The 19,184-nt window shown below is 40.3% G+C and overlaps 2 protein-coding genes across 2 annotated transcripts; both read right to left on the reverse strand.

The window, feature by feature from the left end:
• Nucleotides 1-30: 30 nt before the first annotated feature.
• Nucleotides 31-9,323, reverse strand: LOC5515495 (zinc transporter 2). Its single transcript, XM_032385263.2, has 7 exons — nucleotides 8,822-9,323; nucleotides 4,394-4,540; nucleotides 3,469-3,622; nucleotides 2,500-2,728; nucleotides 1,556-1,661; nucleotides 1,236-1,370; nucleotides 31-986 (listed from the first exon to the last, which is right to left on the reverse strand). The coding sequence occupies exons 1-7, from the start codon at nucleotides 9,306-9,308 to the stop codon at nucleotides 838-840; spliced, it is 1,407 nt and encodes a 468-aa protein (XP_032241154.2). The 5' UTR covers nucleotides 9,309-9,323; the 3' UTR covers nucleotides 31-837.
• Nucleotides 9,324-9,808: 485 nt separating this feature from the next.
• Nucleotides 9,809-19,128, reverse strand: LOC125561074 (40-kDa huntingtin-associated protein-like). The gene is made up of 2 exons (XM_048724240.1): nucleotides 18,473-19,128; nucleotides 9,809-10,765 (listed from the first exon to the last, which is right to left on the reverse strand). The coding sequence occupies exons 1-2, from the start codon at nucleotides 18,999-19,001 to the stop codon at nucleotides 10,335-10,337; spliced, it is 960 nt and encodes a 319-aa protein (XP_048580197.1). The 5' UTR covers nucleotides 19,002-19,128; the 3' UTR covers nucleotides 9,809-10,334.
• Nucleotides 19,129-19,184: the final 56 nt, after the last annotated feature.

Raw genomic sequence — 19,184 nt, forward strand, 5'->3', positions numbered from 1 at the left:
GAGTAAAAGTGCATAAATACACAAACTATATATCATTCTGCACAAATTTATTATACCAAGATCCTGGTAATATATGTAAAATAATTTCGAAATTATCCAAAATATAGTATGAAAAATATTTTTGATGTCCGAGTCACGTCTTGGTAATGACATTTTATACTATGCTGGCTTTCAAATTGGTAAATCAACTTCCTATTAAATTAATCAACGGTAATAAAACAAATAAAAACTATAACCTGCATAAATCACGTGATATGTCGAGCAAAAAAAACAAGCCTTTAAATGAGCCATTAAACCACCTATGAAGATACTTTATCGGGAAATCAGCGCCCGTAGAAATTGGCGAAAACATCAGGAAAAATCAGGAAAAGAGAAGTTAAAGCTCAAAAGGCGCAATCTATCTCCATTACTATGGGTGGTACTAGAAATCTCTATAAATTCAGGTGGATATTAATTTCCTATAATTTGGCAAAAAGCACTTCCATTACTTGCTATTTTCAAAGCAAACATTACGGCGGTTGAGTGAATTAAAAATTTTGTATGAAAATAAGCCGTAAAAACATTAACAAGGGGGTTAAAATATTTTGTCTATCAATGTTATTGCGCGATGTCTCTGAATCCTCAAATCTCGTGCACTACTAAAGTCTCCAGCAGAGTGTGCTTCTTTCAGGTGCACTTCATGGTGGATAAGACTGGTTATGGGTGACTGTGCGTTTCAGAGAGGAACACTGGATTCCAGGTAAACGTTTCAGCGAAGTTCAATCTTTTTCATAGTAGCATTTGCAGAAAAACTCTTCCACGTCATACAGCCTCGCATGGGGTGGACTGTACAGGAATCTAATCCTTTAGGTCCTGGCACTCGGTGCAACTCTGCATGACGGATTCCTGGTAAAGCTCCACTTGAATGGTGCTGTGGAATATCTGGAACTGGGTCTTTAATTTTTGGTGGGCGATATTGAGGACCTTTTGGGAGTCGACATTTGGGCCTAGAGAAGAAAAATCGAGTCAATGGCATTGAAAAGAATTACTATGAATATAAACCCGCATCGTGCATAACAGCTTTAGCACCAATAAAGTTAGACCTCTAGGTACACACGGCAGGTAAAAGCCCATTCATATACAAAGACCTACCAATATAAATAAACCTGCATCGTATATCACAGCTTTAGCACCAGTAAAGTTAGACCCCTAGCTACACACGGCAGGTTGAAGATCATTCATATACAAAGACCTACCAACAGCCAAGTGTACAGCAAGCGCTGCCTTGTTCACGGTTAGGGACCAGATATGCAGACTATGAGCAGCCACCACTCCCTGGATGTTTTCAAGTCCGGCCTTAACAGCATTATAGTTCACATTCTTAGGTGTACCTTGAAAAGAATTTAGTAGGTGCATGGATAAATTCACTTAGTTTAAAAAATAATCTTATTTTTGATTAATTTAATTAATTTATCCATGAAATAGATGCTTCTTCTAGCTAGTCATTGAACTTTCTATACATTTCCTTTTACTACAGCTACCTAAATATGCTAAAAACTTAAAAATCATATACTACCTTCCATTAGAACATGGATAGTGTCACGGACGATGTTCAGTGTGGTTATCAAGACCAGAATAGAGAACAGAAAGGTGCAGATTGGGTCAGCAAGCTTCCAAGAAGGCTGTGAGGAAAAAAACACAGAAAGTTTTATTATTGGATGGATGCTGTACCCAAAGTCTGATCCACATAAGATACCCATTACTGCATCAGCCCCATCAGATATTATATGGTTCGGAAGGCAAATAAACGCCCATACGCTATCAGGCTCCTTAGGAGATCAGTACCCACTAAGGATCTGGTCCGTATTTACATCTCGCTAATAAGGTCAATTTTAAAATATGCCTCGCCCGTATGGTCAGCCCTGCCAGACTATCATGAACATGTTATTAAGAGTGTACAGCGTAGAGCCCTTCGTATCATACTCCCTGGCTTAAGTTATCAGATTGCTCTGGAAGTTACTGGCCTGCAGAACCTCTCCACGCGGCATGGAGAGCCTTGTCACAAGTTTCTTCTGTCCGCGCAAGTCAGAGCCCTTAAAATCCGTGCAAAGCGCGCATGGTATCCACATCATGGGTATGCTCTCAGGTCAGGGAGTACCAACGCTCTCACTCCAAGGCCTTGCACAAACAGACTAAGCGATTTTTGTACTTCTAAATTTATAAATTTATCTATGTAATGCGTAACTTGTTAGTAGAATGTGTTTTTGACTGATTCCTCTTATATTCAGTTTATTGTAAATGAGGGGGATATTGGGGTCCGTGCTTTTCAAATGTGATCGTATTTCCATGCAGTTGTGGGGCAAAGTTGCTTCTTTGGTTAGGTGTTAGTTATAAGGTTTGAAAAATTCAAACTGCTTTGACCAGCTCTGTTATCTATGTTTCTCGTTTTTAAAACAACTTTATGGTTCACCAGACTGTGAAATTTTGTAGTACATATAGCACATAGCACCTGGATATTACCTTATATTTGATGATATATGCAGCAATTAATACTCCAACGCTTTGGACAACATCACCAAGCACATGTATGAAGGCTGCTCGCACATTAATGTTCTCTTTCTCCAGGACACTACCGCTCCTGGGCTTGCCATGCGATGCGCTATGTGAGTGACTGCCACCATGGTCATGCCCCCCGCCACCATGGCTGTGCCCATGACCCACACCAGACTGGTGCAAAATTATCCCCAGTCTAAAAATTCAATACAAATTTGTAAATACTATATCATGCACTATAAAAAGGAACTTGCATAAGGTATTCTTTGACTTAACTAAATGCAGAGCTCTGCTAAAAAAAGGCTGATAACTCAGCCCAATTATTGGCCTCTTCTCAACAGAGAACTAAGACTGCATGGATTTTGAAGCACTGAATTTTTCAAATTTGTTGTTTGCATTTAAATTTTGCTTTCCAATACAAAACAAGCACATGCTGTCTTTGATTTCTCAAAGACAATTTTTATCATTGTTGCTGTTGAAAATATGCTTTTTGGACTTTACCGAATATAACTTATAGTTCAATACTTTTATTGTACTTTCAAGATATTGTATTACATAGTACTGCTGTTCTTTTTACCATTGTTGTCTTTAGTCCACTCAACTAAATCTACAGTATTCAGAATAACAAATGGTACATAAGAAGCGAAAGAGGGGGTAGAGCTATCCCTTTTATAGCATGTGTTGTTTTTATTGTTGTTATTTTGCTGCTAAAAGCCGGAGCATGCACAAGTTTGCCACCCAAAAACTCAATGTGCAATCAACAGGGAAAATCACAAAAACATTGCCTTTTGGAGAATCAAAAATTAATATCAACAGCTTCCAACATGTCTAATGACTTGTTTAACCTTGTAAAGGCACCAAAATCACAGCGGTTGGCATTAAACTTCTCTGGTAAAAGTTCTCACAGTGAGTGCGTGATACTGCATAAAAACTTACAATATATTTATCCCAAGCGCAACACCAGCTGTAATTAACATGATGTCAGCATTGATGTCAAAGTCCTTGGTGATGACCCGCTGGACAGCCAAGTAGACAAGAATCCCTGTCAGTACCCATATGATAAGCACTGACACAAGAGCACCAAGGATTTCTGAAAAAATGAATATCGACACGCATCAAGTAGACTGTTCATTTAAGCTTTAAATAGAGTAGTATATGGCAAATATTGAGTGACTTCTTTTCTACATCTGACCAGGCATGTACACAGGCGGGTGCGCATGTACACAGGGGGGTGCACATGTACACAGGGGGGTGCAAATGTACACAGGGGGGTGCACAGGGTACCCAGAAGTGGATCCTTTTTTATAATTTTTTTTTAAAAACAATGCTTTTCCCATGATACCTAATGACTGGGCACCCCCCCTCAGCCAATCCTGTGTTCGCGTCTGCTTACTGTAGCTTTGCCTCTGCTACTCCAATCTGGAAATTTGTTATCGTATGTAATAAATGATAACACAACAAAAACAGTGAACAGAAAAATCTTCCAGTTATAGCCAAAATCACCTTGTTTGGAAAAAAAACTCACGAAAATAATGAATACAAGCTAGGTCAAATCAAACCAGAGTTTAAGGTGTTTAAGGTTTGAAGATAACAAGGTTGACATGTAAAAGGTGGGAGACTACTGTTTTAAAAGCCTTATTTGCTCTCATGGAGGCAATCACTTGCTTCTATAACATTTGTTTTCCACTTCATAAACTATGAAAAATTTATTTCAGAAAGAAACACAAACTTTGAGGACATAATGATCAATAAATAAACAAAAAAATGAGAAGATGGGTATAGAAAGTTATTATGTATCCATCTTATTTATACCACTATACTGTACAAGAAAATAACATTATCCCTATCATAATATGCTTACCAGCACGATAATACCCGAATGTTCTCTTCTTGTCAGGCTGCCACTCTGCCACCCAAATTGCAAACAAGCTGATCATGAATGCAGCAAAGTCCGACAGCATATGAGCTGCATCGGTCATGATAGCCAAGCTATGAGCCAGGTATCCACCTGTAAACAAAGGGTATAAAATGTAATAATGCAGGCAAATAAAGCAATGATAGGAAACATTATAAACCACTCCTCACAGATACTATGGAATTGTTTATCATTTGGACCAAAAGCGCCTAAGGATAAAGAGAACGACAATGACAGACACAAATAACATCTGAATATTGAAAGGCTTCCTAGCCTGAGTTTCAGGCGACGATTTTATTTTTCAAAACCTAGAGAGGAAAATTAAAACTACACCTGACCTGATGCCTGCCAGCCCTTTTAGGCCATTTTTGGCCACTGAAATCTTCCACAGAAACCCAAAAAACATTATTTCTCACTGCATTTTGATACAAATAATTAACATATTATTTGTCAACTCAACAGCTATTTTAGTCTCTTTGCATTTAACAAAGACAATAAGAAAAAAAATTGGTGACATACAGGGCTAATTAAAAAAAAAAACATCTATTATTGCTGGAGCCTTTTTGCCATATGCTGTAGGCCTACCAGTCAATCTGAGTTGAGCTGGAGAGAGGGAAGAACATTTGGCAAAGCAACTTATATCTAGGACAATAGAGCTTTTATTTTCAAACATTTCACATGACAGTCTGGAAATGATTAAGTGCCAGGCAGCCAAAATATGTGCCAATTGATCAATTTACCTTTGAAAATATAAACTCAAAATATGGCTTCATAATAAAAAAATTATTTACAGTATCGTGCCATTAAACATTCCATATGTACTGGAAAGAAAGGCAGCAATTATGAATAGAAGATTTTGGCTTTGTCAATCATGAAACACATTGTTTGTTTGAGAAGGTGGAGTAAAATATACAGCTCTAATATATTCCTCTTTATCTCAAAAAAGGTTTTATTGGCAAACACTTCACAATGTCTTACATTCTCAATCAAAAGTACCTGAGCAATTATGTCTTAGCAAGAGTTCTATCAGGGGCAGCGGAAGGGTAGGGGCAGCGGAAGGGTAGGGGCAGCGGAAGGGTAGGGGCAGCGGAAGGGTAGGGGCAGGGGGGCGCCAGCCCCCCACTTTTGAAAGCGATTTCTGAGCAGATGTTTCATTATATATGAACGCTTCTTTTTACCAACGGGTTTCAAGCAGTACATAAGCAACAGACAACAAATTTGTTGAACAGTTTAAAATCCCTTGCATAAAAACTGAGATTATTCTCTGCGTTCTTAAAAATAGCGCTTAAGAATTAATTTGAAATCACCACCCACCCCTCCCCTGAAACCACTACCCACCCCTCCCCCAACTTTTGCCCTCCCCCCACCCCACCACTTATGGGGCCACTCCGCTGCCCCTGTAGTGATGATAAAGAATCTTCCATAAACTAATTAGCCATCCAACTATGAGTTTACAAAAGGCAGCTTCAAACACAATGTTGCTGATTTTCAAAAGCATCATCAATTTGATTGCCAATAATTTTAGTGACCAGTAAAAGTTTTAACCTTTTCTCTCCTTAAATGCAAGGGCGATTTAGCATAAAAGCTCATGACATTTTAGAAAAAAGCGGGTGGCTGTGTTAAAATTGGGCTTCACTAAAAAAGAGAAGAAGGCCCTAAATTATGAATGCGAGTTGACCTGTATGCTCATTTCTCTCCTGGCTCTCTCTCCACCCCCCCCCCCCCCCCCCGAAAAAATTATTATTTTCATAAAACAGAATCAGGAAATCCTTAGTCAGGAAATCAAAATGGTAATTCAACTTTAAGGATGTTGGTTAATGGTTGATGCACTAATTGTTTTTTTGTATGAATCATATTACAGATTTATGGTTGATGCACTAATTTTTTTTTTTGGAGTCATATTACAGACCACTGAGCTATCACCACTAGTGGCTATGTTGGATTCTGCAGCTACAATCCACAACAAAACTAAGTGGGACACTTCCCATACGAACAACCGCCAACCCTCTCCCCCAGATTAATATTGGTTAGAGGCGATTTTTCGGCTCAAAACACAAGCAGTAACAAGGTGATCATTTGCCCTCCAACACCGAGGAAGGGGGAGGGAAAGTGTCCCATTAGTTTTGTAACAGATTGTCTCAGAAGTGGAATGATTGGAATTTGCCACGCTTATCACCGATTTCATAAATTGTATTCTCTTTATTCGCACACCCTAGTGAAAGTTTTTCAATCTATTAATTATTCGAGCTTGAAGTAAAGATGTTGACGTCCCCAGAAAATACTTTTGGGATATCTATGCGCTATTTGGAATATTTTATTCAATTGATTTGAATTTAATAAGGTGCGCTAGGATATTTGCAGACTATAATTTTGTAAAATATAAAATTTAAAAGAGGCTGTCTATATATCGTGTCGATTTTCTCCATTTGCAAAAGCAGCCATCCCTCGGAGTATTTAGCCGATAAAAACACCGCTTTTATGGCCAATTTAGGTAATAAATACAAGGGTAGAGACTAAAAAGATCATCGCCTAATAAGTATTTCCCAATTAAACAATAAATAACAAATCGACTAAAGAAAGCGATAAATAGGCCGATAATCTGTTGTAGAAAACATGAGCCTTGTCTTATTTCATTTTCAATGTACATCACAACAAGTGTTTATACATTTAGCATGGCAGTGCAAAAAAGTGGGTGTGGACCGTGTATGGTCTACCATTTTTAGAAAAATATTATTCCCACTCATGGTAGCCGGATTTCTTCAGTCATTCGTCTATTCTATTACCATCACAAAGCTATTTAGGTATATGAAGCTTACAAATGATTTAAAATATATATTAAGGCTTTTTTGAATGGTCAACCGTGGTAGACTGTTTATATAAAAATGAACTTCCTTTTTATCTTAGTAAAACGACGGTCAACCATCTACCATGAGCTCTCTCTCCAAAATGCAAACCCTCATTCAAACAAAACTAGTGTCAATTTATCAGCTTGAATCTCAAGTTGTTACTGTATTATTTTAGAGTTCGAATTTCTTTCGTAAGGCATTTTTTTAACAATTTTAAAATGGTTAACCGTTGGTGTTAATCGTTGAGCCACATAAGCAAGAACAGAAGACGTAGTCTGTAGCCGTCGATTTTAGCGAATGCTCCACAGAAAAAGCATTGCATACACTTTGCTTGAACTCTTCAAGCATAACTGTGTGTCAAAGTGTCAGATATTTAGCAAAACTATTGTAAAACAGATAAATTTATTGAATTGACCTTCTCCCCGAGACAAGCTTGCGTGACTAAATTTGTAGTGAAAATCTCTCACGTAATAAATTCTTCATAGGCGGTATAGGTATTTCATAGGTCATAGGTATTTCTTATATGAAGAAACAGATGAGATTGTTTACAGTTAAAAATATTAGTCTCTGAAGCTTCTGTCCAATTTTATGCGCGATCCTGGCACGATAATTGTATGTGTTCGATTTCGACGTTCGCATAGTTGTATCGTCGTTGCGTTATCAACGATAGTGTTTCCTGTTCCAGGACCTGTCAATCACTTGCTCAGACAATCCGTAACTAAAGTAAGTGGGACACTTCCCATACGAACAACCGCCAACCCTCTCCCCCAGATTAATATTGGTTAGAGGCGATTTTTCGGCTCAAAACACAAGCAGTAGCAAGGTGATCATTTGCCCTCCAACACTGAGGAAGGGGGAGGGAAAGTGTCCCATTAGTTTTGTAACAGATTGTAGGTGGATTTATTTGTTGGAGTCATAAAGAGGAGTTGTGTCAAAAGAAAACCAAAAATAAATTGTGAGCAGTTACAATATCTTTTTAGAGGGCTAACATATAGAAACATACACAACCATGAAATAGAAAACTTGGATGGCAGGCCTAAGGCTGTAAATGGCCCGGAATACCCCCGATTAGAATATAGGGCTTAATGAAGCCCTGGCAACTGAAGCGTAACATGATGAATGAGGAACAATTAAGAAAGGGTGAACTGCTGATTCTTTGAGTATACTCAAAGTGACGGCTCAAACGGCAGTTGGATATAATATACAGAAAATTTAGACTACAGGGAAACAAATACACAAGCTAGCGTGGAAATTGGGAATGTGAAAATTAAGAAGCTTAATTAACTTATTAAAGTATTAGCTTACTCATACTGTAAAGCGGATCAAATAAAGGGAATCATAAAACCTGACTTAAGTTACGTGTGAGCTAAAAAAAATAAACATTCCAAAGTAAGGGGCTTATCAGATGGCTAATAAAGAACGAAATACAAACTTTGTTTACATCTTTGATTTGAAAACTAGCTAGTGTTTAGATAAGCAGGCGGTAAACTTTATAGACCATAAAGTTTTCTGGCGGGAATATACTTACCGACGACTTCAGCTACCACAAAGAACAAGCACACAACACTAGCAGTAGTCAGCTTTTTTCTGGTTCTTCTATTCGAATGTATAGGTTTAAATTCGTGACAGTGAATGTCCGTGAAATAAGACTCGTTGTCACCAGCGGACTGATAGGATATTAGAGGAGCATTCTCTGCGTTTTCATACTCGTCATAATCATTTCCACAAGTGCAAACCGGACCATCACAAGAACCTTGGATGCAACCATTGCTTGGGGTGAATGTAAGAGCCACGTTTTGCGAACTCTGTTGCTCTTCGTCCATTTGGTTTGATGGCGAAAGCTGGACAAGGTCCCCTTGACTAGAACTCATGATCTGATGACCGTCACGCTTTCTGAGCCTACGCTTTAGCGCGTCCTTCAGCGGAACAAGTGGCTTGTTGGGTAGGTACTCCACATATGACACGCAAAGTGTATCAGAAACATGGGCATGTACAAGTCTATACTTTTGAACCATCACGAGACTTCACTTCCTTCAGCTCCACCAGCTCTGTCCCAAGGGTCAACTCCTGTGAACCTTGCTAATTTTTTGAGGGAGGGGTGACATAAATTAAATTTTTGGGAGGGGTGGGTATACTCTTGCAGGCATTTGGCATATAGAAAGCTCTTGTGCACAAATCCACTTTTAGATATCACAAGGGTGTTAGAGAAATTGTGCTGCGCAAGGGAATCATTGTTTTAATCATTACGCGAAATGTCGATTTTCTAAAGAAAAATTTTTCGGAAGTGATAAAAATCGCTTAAAAGTGGGAGATATGGTGCTAAACATGGGAGAGCAGGAGAAGAGGTCCAAAATCTTGAGACTCCCACCTTATGCAGGAGGGTTGAAAAGAATGTTTAAGCACCTAAATGCCTATTTTATACCTTTAAAAACTTATATCCTGTGACTTAATAAAAAACCTGCTATAATTGATAAACATTCACAACAAAGAAAAACCGCCTACACAGACCACCTTATTATTCTAGTCAATCCAGCATCTTTATTAATTTATCCATTATTTTTCTTTCAATGCAAATGTGATAATAAATGCTTGTCAATAGTACCATCGTTGGTCCTGTCATAGATGGCCATTTAAACCACACACAATGTTGTGTGTGGTTCAAATGTAGCTGCTTGCTATACATAAGCTATTTTTATTTCTAAGGCTTTATGTTTGTTGAGATATTATACAACCCTTTACTTAGAGGTTTTCAAACAACATCCTATGGGACCCTACCCTGGTTCCAGAGCCTCATGCGTCTCTCTATTTAGTGGCCAGCAAATAGAGAGACGTTTAAGGCTCTGGGACCAGGGTAATGGCACCCGGGCATAGAGTGTGGGAAACAGAGTAGCACCACTGCTCTGGGTCTAGTAGAAAGTGCACAAACAACATTTGATGTTCACAAGGACACCAAAACATTAAAATCAGATTTCCATTTCAAGAGACAATCAACCTGATTTACAAAGTATTACTAATTTATATAAAATATAATGTGGCCTGAGCTAATTTGCTGATTTGGAAATGCTGGATATCACCAAATGAAGAAGGTGCTTTTGCTCATTGTCAAGAAACCTCCACAAATCTTTCTCTAACTCTCTCAACTCTTCACAGCTGTGTGCTTGGCAGGCCATCACCAGCGACTGTAGCAATATGAATAAATCCTCATTCATCCAAGCTATCAAACCATGGTCATTCTCACTGTGCCAAATATATCGTTCAAGCGTCTGTGCATGCTCTGGTCTGATACGCTGAGGGCTGGGCTGCAATAACATAAGTAATAGGACACGACTGATCTCACATTTTATGACAATGTCTTGGTATGGCCCATGTAGTTTGACCAAGCATCCTGATAAATCCGAACTGTCAATAGCTCCACGCTCCTGGGCATAATAAGCCATCTCTGTGAGAATGGAAAGAGCCCCATCATAGTCAGCTATAGCAAAAAAAAAAATAGAAAAATTAACAAAAAAATGAGTACCACATAATGAGTGACACAGAATACACAGGTTATAATCTGGAACTTTTTGACCTAGTTGACAGGAGAAATCATGTTGGTGTTTTCTCTTCTCTTACTTTCTAACCTCTCCATCTGCTTTCATTTACACTTTTCTTGTTGAAGGAAAATGTATAATTCGATTCTGCCAGATGGGAGGGTTTATGTACTTTCTTTATCCCTATCTACTGTACTAAACACAAAGCCTCTATCTACTGTACTAAACACATAGCTCCCTATCTACTGTACTAAACACATAGCTCCCTATCTACTGTACTCAACACATAACTCCCTATCCACCACAATAAACACATAACTCCCTATCTACTGTACTAAACACATAGCTCCCTATCTACTGTACTAAACACAAAGCCTCTATCTACTGTACTAAACACATAGCTCCCTAGCTACTGTACTAAACACATAACTCCCTATCCACCACAATAAACACATAACTCCCTATCTACTGTACTAGACATATAGCTCCCTATCTACTGCACTAAACACATAGTTTCCTATCTACTCCCTATCTACTGCACTAAACACATAGTTTCCTATCTACTCCCTATCTACTGCACTAAACACATAGTTCCCTACCTACTCCCTATCTACTGCACTAAACACATAGCTCCCTATCTACTGTACTAAACACATAGCTCCCTATCTACTGCACTAAACACATAGCTCCCTATCTACTGTACTAAACAAGTAGCTCCCTATCTACTGTACTTAACACATAGCTCCCTATCTACTGCACTAAACAGATAGCTTCTATTTACCGCACTAAACACATAGCTCCTCATCTACTCCCTATCTACTGCACTAAACACATAGCTACCTATCTACTGCACTAAACACATAGCTCCCTATCTACTGCACTAAACACATAGCTCCCTATCTACTCCCTATCTACTGTACTAAACACATAGCTCCCTATCTACTCCCTATCTACTGCACTAAACACATAGCTCCCTATCTACTGTACTAAACACATAACTCCCAATCCACGACACTAAACACATAACTCCCTATCTACTGCACTAAACACATAGCTCCCTATCTACTGTACTAAACACATAGCTCCCTATCTACTGTACTAAACACATAGCTCCCTATCTACTCACTATCTACCACACTAAACACATAGCTCCCTATCTACTCCCTATCTACCACACTAAACACATAGCTCCCTATCTACTGTACTAAACACATAGCTCCCTATCTACTCACTATCTACAGTACTAAACACATAGCTCCCTATCTACTCACTATCTGCTGTACTAAACACATAGCTCCCTATCTACTCACTATCTACCACACTAAACACATAGCTCCCTATCTACTCCCTATCTACTACACTAAACACATAGCTCCCTATCTACTGTACTAAACACATAGCTCCCTATCTACTCCCTATCTACTGTACTAAACACATAGCTCCCTATCTACTCCCTATCTACTGCACTAAACACATAGCACCCTTTAGGTGGGTGTAGACATGTTCAACCCCCGGGGAGGGGGGTAAAAACAGATGGTGGTGATCATCGACAAAATCGATTTTAACCCTAAGAGACAGAGAATTGAAAAAAAAAAAAACGTTAAACACACCCTTAGGAATAAGCCAGTTCAGAGTTTAAGAAATGCTGTGAGGGACTGGGCTCTTTCGGACCAAAAGAGCGATTTCACAAAAGAGTTTGTATTGCAGTCTTGCAGAAAAATCCTCTCTACAAAACAGTTTTAAAGATATGGTGAAATCATTCATTGCCACACGTGAGGACTTGCACTTCGTATAGGAGGTAATTTGGGATGAATTAGGCGCAAAAGGTATTTTTATGGAGTAATTTTTTTAGTACCCTGAGTCATTCCTTCACTCAAATACTGTAAAAGTTTATCGGCGAACTCCCAATAGGAGTATAAAATTTTTATGACGTAAAATTCAAATCAATATTGTTCTTAGATGTTTAGCAAAAATATTACTTGAATTTCGTGGCCAAAAATCATTTTGTTTTTACCTGAAGTACCAAGGTTAATTGTTGTTGCATGTTTTCATGAACGATGTAAATCTATCAGTAAAAATTTTAATCTGGCCGTATTCATAACAAACGCGGTCGAAAGGTAAAACAATTAGTGTGCAACACATGACTGTGATTGGTGTAATGTTTTTTTGGGACTAAAACATCACGAAGAAATAGACAGCTCGTTGAACACAACAACTGAACTCCATTTATTTCTGAACAACCCCCGACATGTCCACGAGGCATTCCAAATATGGTGTACAACACAGGGAGCCCATCCGAATATATTACATCTCCCCGTTCCTGGAATGAACTAGCTACAAACATGTAAACAAGGTCAATGACTAGAGAGCTAAATACATCTAATAGTCTCTTTACAAGTCCAGACGTACTACAGGTTTAGGGGTACGCCTTGGGTAACGCCTCACAGGTGTAGAGGCCACGTCAGGTGGTGACTCAGTTGTACATGTAGGAACAACAGTCTCTGAAGATTTAGGTGAGACTTCAGGTAGAGGGGTAACCTCAGGCTCAGGAAGAATGGGTTTAGAGGACACTACTGGAGTAGAGGGCAAAACAAAGCCACTCCCAGTCATAGCTGTAGCTGTAGTTGGTGGGGATGTGTGCTCCGCATCACCAGCTGCTAGAAGGTGATCAACATGTACATGACACATTCGTCCTCCAATACGTATCTGGTATGCTAGGGGACCGATTCTCAAGATCACTGTTCCTTTATCCCACTTGTGTTTTCCTCTGAAGTTACGAACTAAAACAATGTCTCCTGGAAGAAACTCACGAGTTTTTGTTCGGCCACCATCATGCTGTTGCTTTTCCTTCATCTGACGCTCCTCAACATGCTGGGCCAGATTGGGCTGAAGCAATGCCAAACGTGTGCGAGGCTTACGCTTCAAGAACAACTCAGCAGGTGTCTGCCCAGTAACCGTATGGGGCGTGTTCCTGTACGAAAACAGAAAACTTGACAGCCGTTGCTGTAGCGATTTCCCCTGATCAAACTTGCTGGTAAGTAACGCCTGCTTGAGAGTTTGAACATATCTCTCCGCCTCCCCGTTAGAAGCGGGATGATAGCGAGGGACCCGTGTATGCCGTATTCCATTACTTTTCATAAACATGTCCAGCTCACTAGAAATGAATGGTGGACCGTTATCGGAGACCATCTCCTCTGGTAATCCATGTGATGCAAATAGACCAGCCAGCATTTCAATGGTCTTGGGTGCAGTAGTGGAAGATGTAGCAATAATCTCAGGCCACTTTGAGTGTGCATCGACAACAACAAAAAAGTACACTCCGTCTTTAACAGCATAATCCATGTGCACTCGTTGCCAAACTCTAACAGGCCATTTCCATGGGATCAAAGCTGCTGTGGCAGGCTGCTTACGAACAGACTGGCAGGCCTCACAATGGTGCACCATGTTCTCGATAGCCTGATCGAGCTTTGGCCACCACAGGTAGCTGCGTGCGAGAGACTTCATGCGACACATACCTGGGTGATCTGCGTGAAGATCATGCAGGATTTTCTCCTGAAATGCCTCTGGGATAATGACCCGCAGACCCCAGAGAACACAGTCTTGTTCCACAGACAGTTCCAATCGACGATTGAAATAAGGACGTAATTCCTCCTCCTGTGTCTGCTGTGGCCAGCCACTTTTCACATAATGAAGTACCTTGCTTAACACAGAATCCTTTCTTGTTTCCATAGCAATGTCCCTTGCCGTTACAGGTAGGTCATCCACATAACTGAAATGATAAATTTCAGTTTCCTCTGAAACTCTAGGCTTATCAACAGGAAGTCTGGACAGCCCATCCGCATTGCTGTGATCGACACCTTTACGGTAAACGACATCATACTGGTGGGATGCTAAAATTAAAGCCCACCTCTGAAGACGAGCCGCAGCTAGTGTGGGAATTGCCGACTTTGGCCCTAAGATTGTTAGGAGTGGTTTATGGTCGGTCTCCAGAATAAATCGTCGACCATATAAAAACTGGTGGAACTTTTTAACTCCGTAAATAATGGACAGGGCTTCCTTCTCTAGCTGGGCATAATTCTTTTCACTACCAGTGAGGGTTCTTGAGGCAAAAGCAATGGGGCGCTCCTCGCCTCCTGGCATAACGTGTGAAATAACGGCTCCAATGCCATAGGGTGATGCATCACAAGCCAATTTAATTGGAAGATTGACGTCATAATGAGTTAGGACTTTCGCTAATTGCAGGAGCTCTTTTGCAGAGGTGAAGGCTTGCTCGCATTCTGGCAGCCATGACCACTCAACCCCGTCCCGCAGGAGGTTGTTTAACGGGTGCAGCAATGTTGACAAGTTCGGGAGAAATTTTCCGTAGTACTGTAACATACCCAGAAAAGATCTCAACTCGGTAACATTAGTTGGCGCAGGAGCATCCACAACAGCCCGAACTTTCTCTGGTGAAGGGTGGACACCCTCGGCATCAATGACATGACCGAGAAAACCGACCCTGTCCTCCAGGAAACTGCATTTCGACAACTTGAGAGAAATTCCGTATTTCTCAAGTCTTTCCAGCACCGCCTCTAATCTTGCTTTGTGTTCCTGGTCATTCCTTCCAGTGATCAAAATATCGTCGATATAGCAAACAACACCATCAATGCCCTTGAGAATGGTGTCAATAGTAGATTGAAATACAGCAGGTGCGCTTGCGACACCAAAAGGCAACCGATTATACTGATAGAGCCCTTTACAGGTGTTGACAGTGAGGAACTTCTTGGACTCCTCACCAAGAGGCAGTTGCTGATATGCATGCTTGAGGTCAAGTTTAGAAAACTTGGTACCACCTGCCAGAGCACTGAGCAAATCTTGAGGGTTAGTTAGAGGGTATTGGTCGACGTCCAAAACTGGATTCACCGTAACTTTGTAGTCTCCACACAAACGAACACCACCATCTGCCTTAGGGACGACCACTAACGGGGCAGCCCACTCACTATGGGACACTTTTGTCACGATCCCCTCCTTTTCCATGCGATCCAACTCTGCTTCAACTGCTGGCTTTAGGGCATACGGCACGGGGCGAGCTTTATGAAACCTAGGCGTGGCCTCAGGTTGCACATTGATTCTTGCTTGAAACTCCTTGATTTTGCCCAGGCCCGTACCGAAAACACCCTTGAACCGTGCAGTCAGTTCATGAACTAAATCAGAAGAAGAAACACTAAAAAGGTGCTCCCAGTTCAGCTTAACAACACTGAGCCAATTACGACCCAGAATAGCTGGTTTGCTCTCAACTTTTGCCACAATCAGAGGCAACTTGGCACTTTGACCCTCGTACTCAACTAGAACTTCGGTTTCACCAATTAAAGGTAACACTGTTCCAGAATAAGTCTTTAATGAGGTACTTGCATTCTTGAGTTTCAAATGTCCAAAATTCTCTTTGAACAACTTTTCAGGGATGACTGTGCGTGCAGCTCCCGTATCAACTTCCATTGGAATTTCCTTTCCGTTAACAGTGATAGTTACTGTCACTGCTTTGCTGCTGGGTTCACGAGTTGAAAAGAACCCCAATGACTCATCTTCTTGGTCATTGTCCACTGAAACTTCAACATACTTGGTTTCCTTGCACTCCTTGGACTGACAGACTCTCTTTAGGTGACCCACTTTGCCACAATTATCACACTTATACTTCTTGTATTTACAGGATTTACCATCATGTTCAGCACTGCCACAACGATGACATGCTGTTTTGGGCTTTCCTCCCTTGTTCTGTGTGAATTTCTTGTGTTTCTGTGGCTTTTTTCCAAGCTGATGAACTTCTTCACCGCAGCCCGATCCGGACGATCCAGAGCCCTTCAATTCCGACGACTTCGATTCCGCCATTTCCATCGACTGAGCGATCTCCAAAGCCTTCGCAAACGTCAAGGTTTTCTCGGTTAAAAGTTTCCGTTGAATCGCTTCCTGGCGTAGACCACATACAAAACGGTCTCTCAAAGCTTCATCTTGGAAAGTTCCGAACTCACAGTGAGTTGAAAGCTTCTTTAGTTGGGCGCCAAAGTCCGCAACTGTTTCGGAGTCGTGACGAAACCGGTTATGAAAATTAAATCGCTCGGCAATAACCAAGGGTTTCGGATGCAAATGGCCACTCAAAATATCCACAAGATCTTTATATGTCTTGGTGTCAGGTTTTTCCGGAGTCAAAAGATTCCTCAACAGTCCGTACGTTTCAGGACCTATTGCAGTGAGCAAGACAGCTACCTCGTTCTCCTTTCGCACGCCATTCGCCTTCATGAAGTTTTCAAGCCGCTCAATGTAAGCTTCAAACGACTCTTTTTGCCGGTCGAACTCTCTTAGTTGACCGATGACACTCATGGTGTTCCACAGATCCGGTTCTCGTCGCCAGATGTAATGTTTTTTTGGGACTAAAACATCACGAAGAAATAGACAGCTCGTTGAACACAACAACTGAACTCCATTTATTTCTGAACAACCCCCGACATGCCCACGAGGCATTCCAAATATGGTGTACAACACAGGAAGCCCATCCGAATATATTACAATTGGTTTTCCCATATCTTGTAGAACGGCTTTGTAGGAAGGATTTTTTTCCAAGACCGCCATACTCTTCTGCAGAATCTTGCTCATTTGGTCCGATTCAATTGATTCGACCCAGTCTCCCCGCGTCTTTACTTAAACTCTGAATTGGCTTATAGAAATTGGTCGAATTTTATACTCTAAGAGACAGAATCAGAAAAATTAACCATCCCCTTAAGAATAGAAACTTGTCAAATTTGATAGAGATGGCAAAATCAGAAAAATCATTCAACTCTATACACTAAAAGGTGCTGATCACCCCCGTCTACTTTTCTGGATGGTCCCCCCCGAAGTTCAACCACTCAACTTAACATCTCTTGAGGACCACAAGACATTTTACAACATATCTATACATACTGTAGTTAAGCCAATGCCAAGCCTGAGATGTATGACTCAAATCCTCCCGTCCTGCTGGCTAGACTGGGCCAGCAGTGGACATCGAAGTTGCACAGAAAAGCAGCAGTTAAATTAGATCTCTACGAAAGTACCCCCACTTTTCCCTCCCTATGGCTGCCCAGCTTATTTCTGTAGAGAGGGCTTATAAGCTGAAATGTATCGCCATGGAAGTGCCATGGAGGGTTGATTTAAAGAGAAAGTATATAAACATGCCTGTCATGTCACCTGACTTAACTTATTGATAAAATTGATAATTGGCATCATTTGATAATAGTTGATATCAGTTTACTAAAAAATTATAACAATCGATATTAAAAAATTGGAGTCTAATTGATAAAAATTGATATCAATTAATATGAGTAGATAACAGGTGATAATCAAAATTCTAACTCATATAGATTGATAAGTGATCTAATTGATAACAATTAATAATCAAGTCAATTTGATATATATAAATCAATCAGTAATTTATAGCTGGAATGTGCCAAATCAATTGAAAATAATTGATGTCAATCGATAACTGGGAAAATTTAAGTGAGTATTAATTAAAACCATTTAGAAAATTGATATCAAGTATTATTACATTTATAAATTGCGTTTTGATTATCAATTTTTATCAACTAGTTGCGTTGGGAATGTAGGGCTAATCCTATATGCACCTGACATCAAATAAGTACCTGTATCAATCTTGCAGGACGCAGCATGCCCCATCGCCTTCAGAGCATTAATTGGCGTCTGATGTTGCAATTCAGCTGCATGTTTGTACTGTACCATGGCCTCCGATGAGCGATTCATGCGCCTCAGAGCATCAGCGAGCTCCAAACACAGACAAGCACCTAATGAAGTGTTTCCCTGAGAGCAATAAACCTTGATCGCCTGATTATAAACATGAATTGCTTCTGTCAAATGCTCTTCAAAGGCGGGACAACCAAGTTCTAAATTTTCTTGTTCGGCTTTTAGAAAGAGTCTAGCTGCCTCGGTCAAAGCCTCTACTTCGCCTGCCGAATTTGTCAAAGTGTTCTCGCATCGCGCTTTAGCAAGGCAGCAGAAGCCTGCATACTGGTGACATTCTTCCCGTCTCAGTTCCTTCGACAAAGATCCGAATTGCCCGCTTGCCTCGGAAACGTTGGGTTTCTTCAAGAAGCGTTTTTTTAGCTTGGCAGAAACGGCGCGGTATTGACCCAAAACGTCGAAGTTTCTATCCATTTTGGATTTGAATCATTAGCTCATGTAGAACAGCCAAAACATTAAGAAAATATGAAAACGTTTCTCTTTTCGTTATGGTGCCATTCACAAAACAAGAACAAGCAAAATACTTTGTGATCTTCTAGCAACTTGTACCTGCTTGATTATCTTGGGTGGTGGAGTATGATATGAAGTAAGAGGCTA

This window comes from Nematostella vectensis, chromosome 2, assembly GCF_932526225.1.
Source record: "Nematostella vectensis chromosome 2, jaNemVect1.1, whole genome shotgun sequence".
NCBI classification, from domain to species: Eukaryota; Metazoa; Cnidaria; class Anthozoa; order Actiniaria; family Edwardsiidae; genus Nematostella; species Nematostella vectensis.

Coding starts and splice junctions, on each gene's coding strand:
- LOC5515495 (XM_032385263.2), bottom strand. CDS start 9,308: ATGGTTCAAAAGTATAGACTTGTACATGCCCATGTTTCTGATACACTT. Junction 3,623..4,393: donor ATTCGGGTATTATCGTGCTG/GTAAGCATATTA, acceptor TCATTTTTTCAG/AAATCCTTGGTGCTCTTGTG. Junction 1,662..2,499: donor CATATATCATCAAATATAAG/GTAATATCCAGG, acceptor TTTTCCTCACAG/CCTTCTTGGAAGCTTGCTGA.
- LOC125561074 (XM_048724240.1), bottom strand. CDS start 19,001: ATGGATAGAAACTTCGACGTTTTGGGTCAATACCGCGCCGTTTCTGCC. Junction 10,766..18,472: donor GTCCTGCAAGATTGATACAG/GTACTTATTTGA, acceptor TTTTTGCTATAG/CTGACTATGATGGGGCTCTT.